At 42.8% G+C, this 12,405-nt stretch overlaps 1 protein-coding gene across 3 annotated transcripts in view; it reads left to right on the top strand.

The window, feature by feature from the left end:
- The window catches only part of ccdc180 (coiled-coil domain containing 180), a 46,457-nt gene that overhangs the window by 2,967 nt on the left and 31,085 nt on the right, over window positions 1–12,405 (top strand). For 2 of the 3 annotated variants that reach the window (XM_034171427.1, XM_034171425.1), the window contains exons 2-4: window positions 5,308–5,372; window positions 5,463–5,533; window positions 6,267–6,376. In XM_034171427.1, coding sequence (XP_034027318.1) covers window positions 5,308–5,372; window positions 5,463–5,533; window positions 6,267–6,376 — 246 coding nt within the window. The remainder of the gene's footprint in view (window positions 1–5,307; window positions 5,373–5,462; window positions 5,534–6,266; window positions 6,377–12,405) is intronic. The other variant, XM_034171426.1, reaches the window with a different exon arrangement.

The following is a 12,405-nucleotide window of genomic DNA, read 5'->3' as shown; positions in this document are numbered from 1 at the left end:
CGTTTCCATCTCACTCTGTCCTCTGTATCTTCCTCTGTCACACCAACCACCTGCATGTCCTCTCTCAGCACATCCATGAACCTCCTCTTTGGTCTCCCTCTTCTCCTCCTGCCTGGTGGCTCCATCCTCAGCATCCTTCTCCCTATATACCCTGGGTCCCTGCTCTGCACATGTCCAAACCATCTCAATCTCGTCTCTCTGACTTTGTCTCCAAACCGTCCCACCTGAGCTGTCCCTCTGATATGTTCATTCCTAATCTTGTCCATTCTTGTCACTCCCAAAGAGAATCTCAACATCTTCAGCTCTGCCACCTCCAGCTCTGCCTCCTGTCTTTTTGTTAGTGCCACTGTCTCTAAACCATACAACATAGCTGGTCTCACTACTGTTTTGTAAACTTTCCCCTTCACCCTTGCTGATATTCTTCGGTCACAAATCACTCCTGCCACCTTTCTCCACCCACTCCACCCTGCCTGCACTCTCTTCTTCACCTCTCTACCACACTCTCCATTACTTTGAACAGTTGACCCCAAATATTTAAACTCATCTACTTTCACCACTTCTACTCCTTGTAACTGCACTATTCCACTGGGCTCCCTCTCATTCACACACATGTACTCAGTCTTGCTTCTACTGACTTTCATTCCCCTTCTCTCCAAAGCACATCTCCACTTCTCCAGACTAGACTCAACTTGCTCTCTGCTCTCACTACAGATCACAATGTCATCTGCAAACATCATAGTCCATGGGGACTCCTGTCTGATCTCATCCGTCAACCTGTCCATCACCACTGCAAACAAGAAAGGACTCAGAGCTGATCCTTGGTGTAATCCCACCTCCACCTTGAATGAGTCTGTCATTCCGACTGCGCAACTCACCGCTGTCACACTATTCTTGTACATGTCCTGCACTACCCTAACATACTTCTCTGCCACTCCAGACTTCCTCATACAATACCACACCTCTTCTCTGGGCACCCTATCATAAGCTACTTTCTTCATCTCTCCGACTATCCCAAAACTTTTTCGCCAACCTCTTTCTCCTTATGCTTTCCTGGACCTCTTCATTCCACCACCACGTCTCCTTGTCTTCCTTCCACTGTCCAGATGTCATACCCAGTACGGTCCTAGCTGTCTCCCTCACCACATCTGCAGTACTTTTCCAGTTGTCCAAAATTGCTTCCCCTCCAACCAGTGCTTCTCTGAACTGCTCGCTAAATTTCACACAACAGTCTTCCTCCTTCAGCTTCCACCATCTGATCCTTTGTTGAGCTCTCACTCTCTTCTTCTTCTTTACCTCTAAAGTCATCCTACAGACAACCATCCTGTGCTGTCTAGTGACACTCTCTCCTGCTACCACCTTACAGTCTGTGATTTCTTTTAGCTTGCATCTCCTATAAAGAATGTAGTCCACCTGTGTGCACCTCCTCCACTCTTATATGTTACCCTGTGCTCCTCCCTTTTCTTAAAGTAGGTATTCACCACAGCCATTTCCATCCTTTTTGCAAAATCAACTACCATCTGTCCTTCCCCATTCCTATCCTTGATACCATATCTACCCATTACTTCCTCATCACCTCTGTTCCCTTCACCAACATGCCCATTGAAGTCTGCTCCTATCGCCACTCTTTCATGCTTGGGCACACTCTCCACCACCTCATCTAACACACTCCAGAAATCTTCTTTCTCCTTCATCTCACAACCTACCTGTGGGGCATATGCACTGATGATATTCATCATCACCCCTTCAATTTCCAACTTCACACTCATCACCCTGTCAGACACTCGCTTAACCTCCAACACACTTTTAACATACTCTTCCTTTAAAATGACCCCAACACCATTTCTCTTCCTGTCCTCACCATGGTACAACAACTTGTACCCACTGCCGATGCGCCTGCTCTTACTTCCCTTCCACTTGGTCTCTTGCACACACAATATGTCTACCTTTCTCCTCTCCATCATATCAGCCAGCTCTCTCCCTTTACCAGTCATACTACCAACATGCAAAGTCCCCACTCTCATTTCCACCCTTCTAGTTTTCTTCTTCTTCCGCTGTTCGTGGCAACGTTTTCCTCCTCTTCTTCGTCATCTTCGCCCAGCAGTAGCCCAATTTCCACCGGCACCCTGTTGGGCAATAGCACCGGTGGCGGACGTTGTTAACCCGGGCCACGACCGAGCCGGTATGGGAATTCGATTCTGAGTCTGCATAGTTCGGTTGGCTTGTTTTACGCCGGATGCCCTTCCTGACGCAACCCTCCTCATTTATCCGGGCTTGGGACCGGCACTCAGAATGTATTGGCTGCACACCCCATGTGGCTGAGTTAGTGAGAAAGACTTCTACTGTAATGAAACTTATTCCCCACTGCTGGGTAGTCCATCAGAGTAAATGTAAATGTTATTAAGAAATGATCAGACAGAAGGGGGTTTTCAGGGAATACTGTTAAGTCTTCAATTTCCATACCATAAGTCAAAACAAGATCTAAAGTATGATTAAAGTGGTGGGTGGACTCATTTACATTTTGAGCGAAGCCAGTTGAGTCTAATAATAGATTAAATGCAGTGTTGAGGCTGTCATTCTCAGCATCTATGTGGATGTTAAAATCGCCCACTATAATTATCTTATCTGAGCTAAGCACTAAGTCAGACAAAAGGTCTGAAAATTCACAGAGAAACTCACAGTAACGACCAGGTGGACGATAGATAACAAATAAAACTGGTTTTTGAGACTTCCAATTTGGATGGACAAGACTAAGAGTCAAGCTTTCAAATGAATTAAAGCTCTGTCTGGGTTTTTGATTAATTAATAAGCTGGAATGGAAGATTGCTGCTAATCCTCCCCCTCGGCCCGTGCTACGAGCATTCTGACAGTTAGTGTGACTCGGGGGTGTTGACTCATTTAAACTAACATATTCATCCTGCTGTAACCAGGTTTCTGTAAGGCAGAATAAATCAATATGTTGATCAATTATTATATCATTTACTAACAGGGACTTAGAAGAGAGAGACCTAATGTTTAATAGACCACATTTAACTGTTTTAGTCTGTGGTGCAGTTGAAGGTGCTATATTATTTTTTATTTTTGAATTTTTATGCTTAAATAGATTTTTACTGGTTGTTGGTGGTCTGGGAGCAGGCACCGTCTCTACAGGGATGGGGTATTGGGGGGATGGCAGGGGGAGAGAAGCTGCAGAGAGGTGTGTAAGACTACAGCTCTGCTTCCTGGTCCCAACCCTGGATAGTCACGGTTTGGAGGGTTTAATAAAATTGGCCAGATTTCTAGAAATGAGAGCTGCTCCATCCAAAGTGGGATGGATGCCGTCTCTCCTAACAAGAGCAGGTTTTCCCCAGAAGCTTTGCCAATTATCTATGAAGCCCACCTCATTTTTTGGACACCACTCAGACAGCCAGCAATTCAAGGAGAACATGCGGCTAAACATGTCACTCCCCGTCCAATTGGGGAGGGGCCCAGAGAAAACTACAGAGTCCGACATTGTTTTTGCAAAGTTATGCACCGATTCAGTATTAATTTTAGTGACCTCCGATTGGCGTAACCGGGTGTCATTACTCCCGACGTGAATTACAATCTTACCAAATTTACGCTTAGCCTTAGCCAGCAGTTTCAAATTTCCTTCAATGTCACCTGCTCTGGCCCCCGGAAGACATTTGACTATGGTTGCTGGTGTCGCTAACAAAACAGAGTCCCCAGTAACCAGAGTTTGATCCTCGGCGGGTGTGTCGCCGAGTGGGGAAAAAATGGTTAGAGATGTGAACGGGTTGGTGGTGTACAGGGGGCTTCTGTTTAGAACTACGCTTCCTCCTCACAGTCACCCAGCCGGCCTGCTTTCCCGGCTGCTCAGGATCCGCTGGGGGACAGCTAACGGCGGCTAAGCTACCTTGGTCCGCACCAATTACAGGGGCCTGGCTAGCTGTAGGATTTTCCACGGTGTGGAGCCGAGTCTCCAATTCGCCCAGTCTGGCCTCCAAAGCTACGAATAAGCTACACTTATTACAAGTACCATTACTGCTAAAGGAGGCCGAGGAATAACTAAACATTTCACACCCAGAGCAGAAAAGTGCAGGAGAGACAGGAGAAGCCGCCATGCTAAACCGGCTAAGAGTTAGTAGCTGCGCTAAGCTAGCGCATTCCTAAAAACACACAAAGTGAATAATGTGTAAATAATTTAGAGGTGATTCAGCAGAGGGAGTGCTTTAGTTAAGGCACGTAAAGATTACACTGTGAAACAAATCGTTATCTAGTTAACTAGCTCAATCTAACTGTACAGATTAAACAGCTAACAGATACAGAAAAACACCGCTGTGCTCCGGAACAGGAAGTGATACAATACTGCAGTGAGAGCCAACCACCAGTAGAGGCCAGTAGAATGTGGTGATATAAGAGATGAATGACATGAACATGTGACGACAAACATTTAAATGTTTGACTTTCTAATTTACAGATAAATATTGAACTGGATCTGACTTTATATGTAAAGACGTTTGAACGTCTTGTCTCACAGCTGTCTGTCTCTCAGACTTGGACCTGAGGTGGACTGGATATCTTTGGTCCCAGGTGTCTGGAGGATCCTTGGCTCCCACTGGAGGGATCACTGACACTGTGAAAAGACCATCAGACACCACATTTAGTCCATGTGGTGAGTTTCTGTGGACATGATCCAGGACAAAGGTGTCTCAGTGTGGAGGACCCCGGAGACTGGAGAAGGTCAAGGACACGCCTACAGGATACACCCACAATATAACTGGCTATTTTAGAGACATGGGAATGGACCGGCTTTCTGCCTGGGTGGTTGCCATCCAGGACCCAAGGCAGTTCTGTGGTGTTGTGGATGCAGCGTGATGACAGACTGGATTTCATAATCAGTCTCTCCATAAACCTGCTCTTTGTCCTCCTGCCTGGTGGCTCCATCCTCAGCATCCTTCTCCCTATATACCCTGGGTCCCTCCTCTGCACATGTCCAAACCATCTCAGTCTCGCCTCTCTGACTTTGTCTCCAAACCGTCCCACCTGAGCTGTCCCTCTGATATGTTCATTCCTAATCTTGTCCATTCTCATCACTTCCAAAGAGAATCACATCTTCAGCTCTGCCTCCTGTCTTTTTGTTAGTGCCACCGTCTCTAAGCTGTCCAACATAGCTGGTCTGACTACTGTCTCACTGCTGTGTGCTGTTTGTCGAGGTTGACTTTCGAGCTGTCTGCACCGTCTGTTTCATGTGGTCTGTGTTTGATGGTCCCAAAGCCGTCCCAATCTTCAGGACGTCCTGCGGCTGATTTCCTTGTTTTATGTCTTCAGATGTCCAGGTTGATGGCTGCCAGGAGACAAAGGACAAGTCACCTCTCCGTAGACACCTGCAGCAGGTAGCTTCTGGACTTTGCGGTGCTTTTGAGCCCACATGTTCTACATGGTCAAACCAGCATGTTGCTGTTGTTTATCTCCTTTTTATCCAGCAGGGGGCAGCAATGGTACCAAGGCAGCAATGATGAGGTTGCTGATGTCAGCAGACTTCCTGATTCCGTGGGTGCGTTGGTGTTGTTTCTTTATTTCTATCTGCATCATGTGGGCTGAGGTCCACACAGGGACATGAGCTCTGTCCCACTTTAGTGGCTGCGTTCATGCCCTTGTGGCATCTCTTGGCCATCTCACTTCAAGGGCTTTTTGGAATGCCGCTGTCGCAGACCGAACGCCCCCCCACCCTAAAAATCGATCCGCCCTGCCTTCACTGCGCAAGCATCATTTGTGATCAAAGCAGATCGTCTCAGTCTGACTCTCTACACCCAAAGTGATCAAAGTGAATGTGATTATTAATGATCAGATGACAAAGTAAAACTTCTTAAATCATTCTAAAGTCAGTTTTAAACAGAAACGAGGCAAAAATTGGCGAGTTGTTATTGACAATCTGAAATGACATATGCAGCAGCTGCTGTGCGCTCTGATTGGTCCTCCATCTTTTATGATGAAATAATGCTGAATTTATGTGTAAATGATTGTTGTACAAAAGCTTCAGATGTCTGTCGCTGAGACAAATGATGACTGGAGACAGTTTGAAGCAGAAATGAGGTGATGATCAGTGAAACATGGGACGTGGCCCTGAGCAGTATGCAGACACTGAACTGGGACACAGCCACAGATGGCCACAGTGTTGCTGATGATACAAAGGCGTGACATCTGGACTGAAGAACTATGTCTTTAATTTTTGGGCTTTTACAAATGATCTCAGGTCACAACCCCAAGCTTTGACTGCTTCTTTTCAGCAAGTGACAGAGTGAACAACGACTTCATCAAGCACATAATGGAGAAGAAACAAAAAAATCACCAGGATGTTTTGGAGCAACTGGACTCAGAATTAAAGGGACTTTCTGAGGTATACACACACAGATCTAATACACCTGAGGTAGTATACACACAGATCTAATACACCTGAGGTAGTATACACACAGACCAAATACACCTGAGGTAGTATACACACAGACCTAATACACCTGAGGTAGTATACACACAGATCTAATACACCTGAGGTAGTATACACACAGACCTAATACACCTGAGGTAGTATACACACAGACCTAATACATCTGAGGTAGTATACACACAGACCTAATACACGTGAGGTAGTATACACACATATCTAATACACCTGAGGTAGTATACACACAGACCAAATACACCTGAGGTAGTATACACACAGACCAAATACACCTGAGGTAGTATACACACAGATCTAATACATCTGAGGTAGTATACACACAGACCTAATACACCTGAGGTAGTATACACACAGATCTAATACATCTGAGGTAGTATACACACAGACCTAATACACGTGAGGTAGTATACACACATATCTAATACACGTGAGGTAGTATACACACAGACCTAATACACCTGAGGTAGTATACACACAGATCTAATACATCTGAGGTAGTATACACACAGACCTAATACACGTGAGGTAGTATACACACATATCTAATACACGTGAGGTAGTATACACACAGATCTAATACACGTGAGGTAGTATACACACATATCTAATACACCTGAGGTAGTATACACACAGATCTAATACATCTGAGGTAGTATACACACAGACCTAATACACGTGAGGTAGTATACACACATATCTAATACACCTGAGGTAGTATACACACAGATCTAATACACCTGAGGTAGTATACACACATATCTAATACACGTGAGGTAGTATACACACAGACCTAATACACCTGAGGTAGTATACACACAGATCTAATACATCTGAGGTAGTATACACACAGACCTAATACACGTGAGGTAGTATACACACATATCTAATACACGTGAGGTAGTATACACACAGATCTAATACACGTGAGGTAGTATACACACATATCTAATACACCTGAGGTAGTATACACACAGATCTAATACACCTGAGGTAGTATACACACAGATCTAATACACCTGAGGTAGTATCAGTTAGCTTCGATAACAGCTAATCAGCTAAGTGAAGAGTTATCTTTTATAAAGCTAAACCAATAAACCACCCAAAAATGTATTGGAAGCTACAGCAAACTGATAAATTTCAAAACTGAGTTTTAACACCATGATCACAAACCCAAACAATGAATCACCACTTCTATCTTTGTGCGCTGTGTCTCCTGCTGGAAGCTCCTCTTTACTACGTATTTTACTCGACTGCAGCAAAAGGAGCCTGACCACCAGATTGTCTCACACACACACAAAGTCATTATTCCTTAACTGCATACAGCAGCAGGGGCGTCGGAGTGGGGGGTAAAGGGTACTATGTACCCAGGGCCCAGAGCATGGGGGGCCCCACAAAAAACTGACAAATACATTTTTGTGTTGCATGTTATTAATGTTCATACAATTCATGTTGTAAAAGAATAGAATTAGAATGAATGTATAAATGTTGCAAAACATAATTCTGCTGTAGCCAGGCTGACAAAGAGTCAGAGCTCTATTGAGCTGAGTATTCCATTAACTTTAACTAGTAATGACTTCATGACTTTCTTTGCTAACAAAATTTTAACTATTAGAGAAAAAATTACTCATAACCATCCCAAAGATGTATCGTTATCTTTGGCTGCTTTCAGTGATGCCGGTATTTGGTTAGACTCTTTCTCTCCGATTGTTCTGTCTGAGTTATTTTCATTAGTTACTTCATCCAAACCATCAACATGTTTATTAGACCCCATTCCTACCAGGCTGCTTAAGGAAGCCCTACCATTATTTAATGCTTCGATCTTAAATATGATCAATCTATCTTTGTTAGTTGGCTATGTACCACAGGCTTTTAAGGTGGCAGTAATTAAACCATTACTTAAAAAGCCATCACTTGACCCAGCTATCTTAGCTAATTATAGGCCAATCTCCAACCTTCCTTTTCTCTCAAAAATTCTTGAAAGGGTAGTTGTAAAACAGCTAACTGATCATCTGCAGAGGAATGGTCTATTTGAAGAGTTTCAGTCAGGTTTTAGAATTCATCATAGTACAGAAACAGCATTAGTGAAGGTTACAAATGATCTTCTTATGGCCTCAGACAGTGGACTCATCTCTGTGCTTGTTCTGTTAGGACCTCAGTGCTGCTTTTGATACTGTTGACCATAAAATTTTATTACAGAGATTAGAGCATGCCATAGGTATTAAAGGCACTGCGCTGCGGTGGTTTGAATCATATTTGTCTAATAGATTACAATTTGTTCATGTAAATGGGGAATCTTCTTCACAGACTAAAGTTAATTATGGAGTTCCACAAGGTTCTGTGCTAGGACCAATTTTATTCACTTTATACATGCTTCCCTTAGGCAGTATTATTAGACGGTATTGCTTAAATTTTCATTGTTACGCAGATGATACCCAGCTTTATCTATCCAGGAAGCCAGAGGACACACACCAATTAGCTAAACTGCAGGATTGTCTTACAGACATAAAGACATGGATGACCTCTAATTTCCTGCTTTTAAACTCAGATAAAACTGAAGTTATTGTACTTGGCCCCACAAATCTTAGAAACATGGTGTCTAACCAGATCCTTACTCTGGATGGCATTACCCTGACCTCTAGTAATACTGTGAGAAATCTTGGAGTCATTTTTGATCAGGATATGTCATTCAAAGCGCATATTAAACAAATATGTAGGACTGCTTTTTTGCATTTACGCAATATCTCTAAAATCAGAAAGGTCTTGTCTCAGAGTGATGCTGAAAAACTAATTCATGCATTTATTTCCTCTAGGCTGGACTATTGTAATTCATTATTATCAGGTTGTCCTAAAAGTTCCCTAAAAAGCCTTCAGTTAATTCAAAATGCTGCAGCTAGAGTACTGACGGGGACTAGAAGGAGAGAGCATATCTCACCCATATTGGCCTCTCTTCATTGGCTTCCTTTTAATTCTAGAATAGAATTTAAAATTCTTCTTCTTACTTATAAGGTTTTGAATAATCAGGTCCCATCTTATCTTAGGGACCTCATAGTACCATATCACCCCAATAGAGCGCTTCGCTCTCAGACTGCAGGCTTACTTGTAGTTCCTAGGGTTTGTAAGAGTAGAATGGGAGGCAGAGCCTTCAGCTTTCAGGCTCCTCTCCTGTGGAACCAGCTCCCAATTCAGATCAGGGAGACAGATACCCTCTCTACTTTTAAGATTAGGCTTAAAACTTTCCTTTTTGCTAAAGCTTATAGTTAGGGCTGGATCAGGTGACCCTGAACCATCCCTTAGTTATGCTGCTATAGACGTAGACTGCTGGGGGGTTCCCATGATGCACTGTTTCTTTCTCTTTTTGCTCTGTATGCACCACTCTGCATTTAATCATTAGTGATCGATCTCTGCTCCCCTCCACAGCATGTCTTTTTCCTGGTTCTCTCCCTCAGCCCCAACCAGTCCCAGCAGAAGACTGCCCCTCCCTGAGCCTGGTTCTGCTGGAGGTTTCTTCCTGTTAAAAGGGAGTTTTTCCTTCCCACTGTAGCCAAGTGCTTGCTCACAGGGGGTCGTTTTGACCGTTGGGGTTTTACATAATTATTGTATGGCCTTGCCTTACAATATAAAGCGCCTTGGGGCAACTGTTTGTTGTGATTTGGCGCTATATAAAAAAATTGATTGATTGATTGATTGATTGCTCTAACAATAATATTGAAAGATCTCTGAGGGCCCTTCCACCCCTGTACAGTTGTACAATGGTTTAGTCCAGGAACACAGGTGGCACTCCCCCCCCACACACACACACATCCCAAATGGGATCTGACAGAAAGAGGAGGTGTTTAGTAGTGCTGAAACAACTAATTGATTTAATTGATTAGTTGTCAACTAATTTAGTCATCAATTAGTTGTTAAATAAGTTTGTTTTACCGCAAATGTTTTGTTTCTTCCATATAAATCAACTGTTTCTGCAGCGCGGCTTTGCTTTGAACCTTGAGCCAATCGAAGTAGTGATTCGCAGATCGAAGCAGTGCTTCCATCAGCTGCTTTGTTGATTCATTGTTTTATTTCGCTTAATCTTAATTTTTCCCCACTAAAACCCCAAAGAGCATATGTCTGTGAGTAACATTTACTTTTTTTTGTTAATCTGACCTGTTATGGTCTTCTGAAACAGTTGATGTATTTTATAACTTAAAAACGGGACCGATGCTAACACGTTAGCATGTTTATGGCGTTTTCAATGTTGAAGTTAGCATTAAGCTGTTGCAGCTGTCAGGACATTTGTTTTCTGTATAATAATTCATGGCTCAGCGTTTGTTGTTGTAAAAGAGTCTACTGTATTACAAATTGTAATATTTTATTCATTTATTTTTATTTATATATCAGTAATAATAATAATAATAGAAACAACAATCAATCAATCAATCAATTTTTTTATATAGCGCCAAATCACAACAAACAGTTGCCCCAAGGCGCTTTATATTGTAAGTCAAGGCCATACAATAATTATGTAAAACCCCAACGGTCAAAACGACCCCCTGTGAGCAAACACTTGGCTACAGTGTGAAGGAAAAACTCCCTTTTAACAGGAAGAAACCTCCAGCAGAACCAGGCTCAGGGAGGGGCAGTCTTCTGCTGGGACTGGTTGGGGCTGAGGGAGAGAACCAGGAAAAAGACATGCTGTGGAGGGGAGCAGAGATCGATCACTAATGATTAAATGCAGAGTGGTGCATACAGAGCAAAAAGAGAAAGAAACAGTGCATCATGGGAACCCCCCAGCAGTCTACGTCTATAGCAGCATAACTAAGGGATGGTTCAGGGTCACCTGATCCAGCCCTAACTATAAGCTTTAGCAAAAAGGAAAGTTTTAAGCCTAATCTTAAAAGTAGAGAGGGTGTCTGTCTCCCTGATCTGAATTGGGAGCTGGTTCCACAGGAGAGGAGCCTGAAAGCTGAAGGCTCTGCCTCCCATTCTACTCTTACAAACCCTAGGAACTACAAGTAAGCCTGCAGTCTGAGAGCGAAGCGCTCTATTGGGGTGATATGGTACTACGAGGTCCCTAAGATCATTTAATAGAATAATAGTAATAATAACTAATAATGCCACAATACAGTTTTAGAGAAACGGACAAAAAGAATCTGATAAAACAGAACAGATTAAACCAACTAACAATGAACAGAAATAAATATAGAAATAACTGTTTCCTGTGAACACAGAGTGACGGTGTGATAAAGGCCTTTTAATAATAACTCACTTAAAGAAATAATGGCAAAACATGTAAGTAAAATAAACCAAAACGATTAATCGAAAAAATAATCGACCAATGAACTGATTAGTAAAATAATCGTTAGTTGCAGCCCTAGTGTTTAGGCTGAAAAAATGTCTTTCCTAAAAAGATTCAAAGTCCAGATTTAAAAAAAGAAGCGAAAAAAGGACAGGGAAAGAAAACTAAATGAGGGAAAGCAGCTGCTAACCAAATTCTTTGAAAAGAGAGGTGAGCTTGAAAGCTATAGATATATTGAGTTGGGGGTCTGGGGGACCAAATTGCACAATTTTCTAGAAAAATGATGCAATTTGGTGCATTCCTGTGCATTTTAACAGACAGGAATGCACCAAATTGCACCATTTTTCTAGAAAATGGTGCAGTTTGGTCCCCCAGACCCCCCACCTCAATATTGCTCCCCCAACTTTAAAAAGGGTTCTGACTCCCAGGTGTGATCTAAGGTATACATGATTTAGACCTGGTTTGACTACACATTAGAAATTTGGTGTTTGCGTTAATAAAAAAGAACATAACAGTGGGGGGGGGGGGGGTCTTCAATATGGCTAGTACCTAGGGCCCAGAATTTGGTGCTACGCCCCTGTACAGCAGTTCCGAGTGAGGCAGAGGTCTTCAAAAATAAAGTAGTTTTGACTTATGATTTTGATTTATAAATCAAATTATTTTGGATAGAATAACTACATTAACGACAATT

The sequence above is a fragment of the Thalassophryne amazonica genome, chromosome 5, assembly GCF_902500255.1.
Source record: "Thalassophryne amazonica chromosome 5, fThaAma1.1, whole genome shotgun sequence".
NCBI lineage: Eukaryota > Metazoa > Chordata > Actinopteri > Batrachoidiformes > Batrachoididae > Thalassophryne > Thalassophryne amazonica.
The sequence above is the reverse complement of the archived record's forward strand: the minus strand, read 5'-3'. Positions and strand labels throughout refer to the sequence as shown.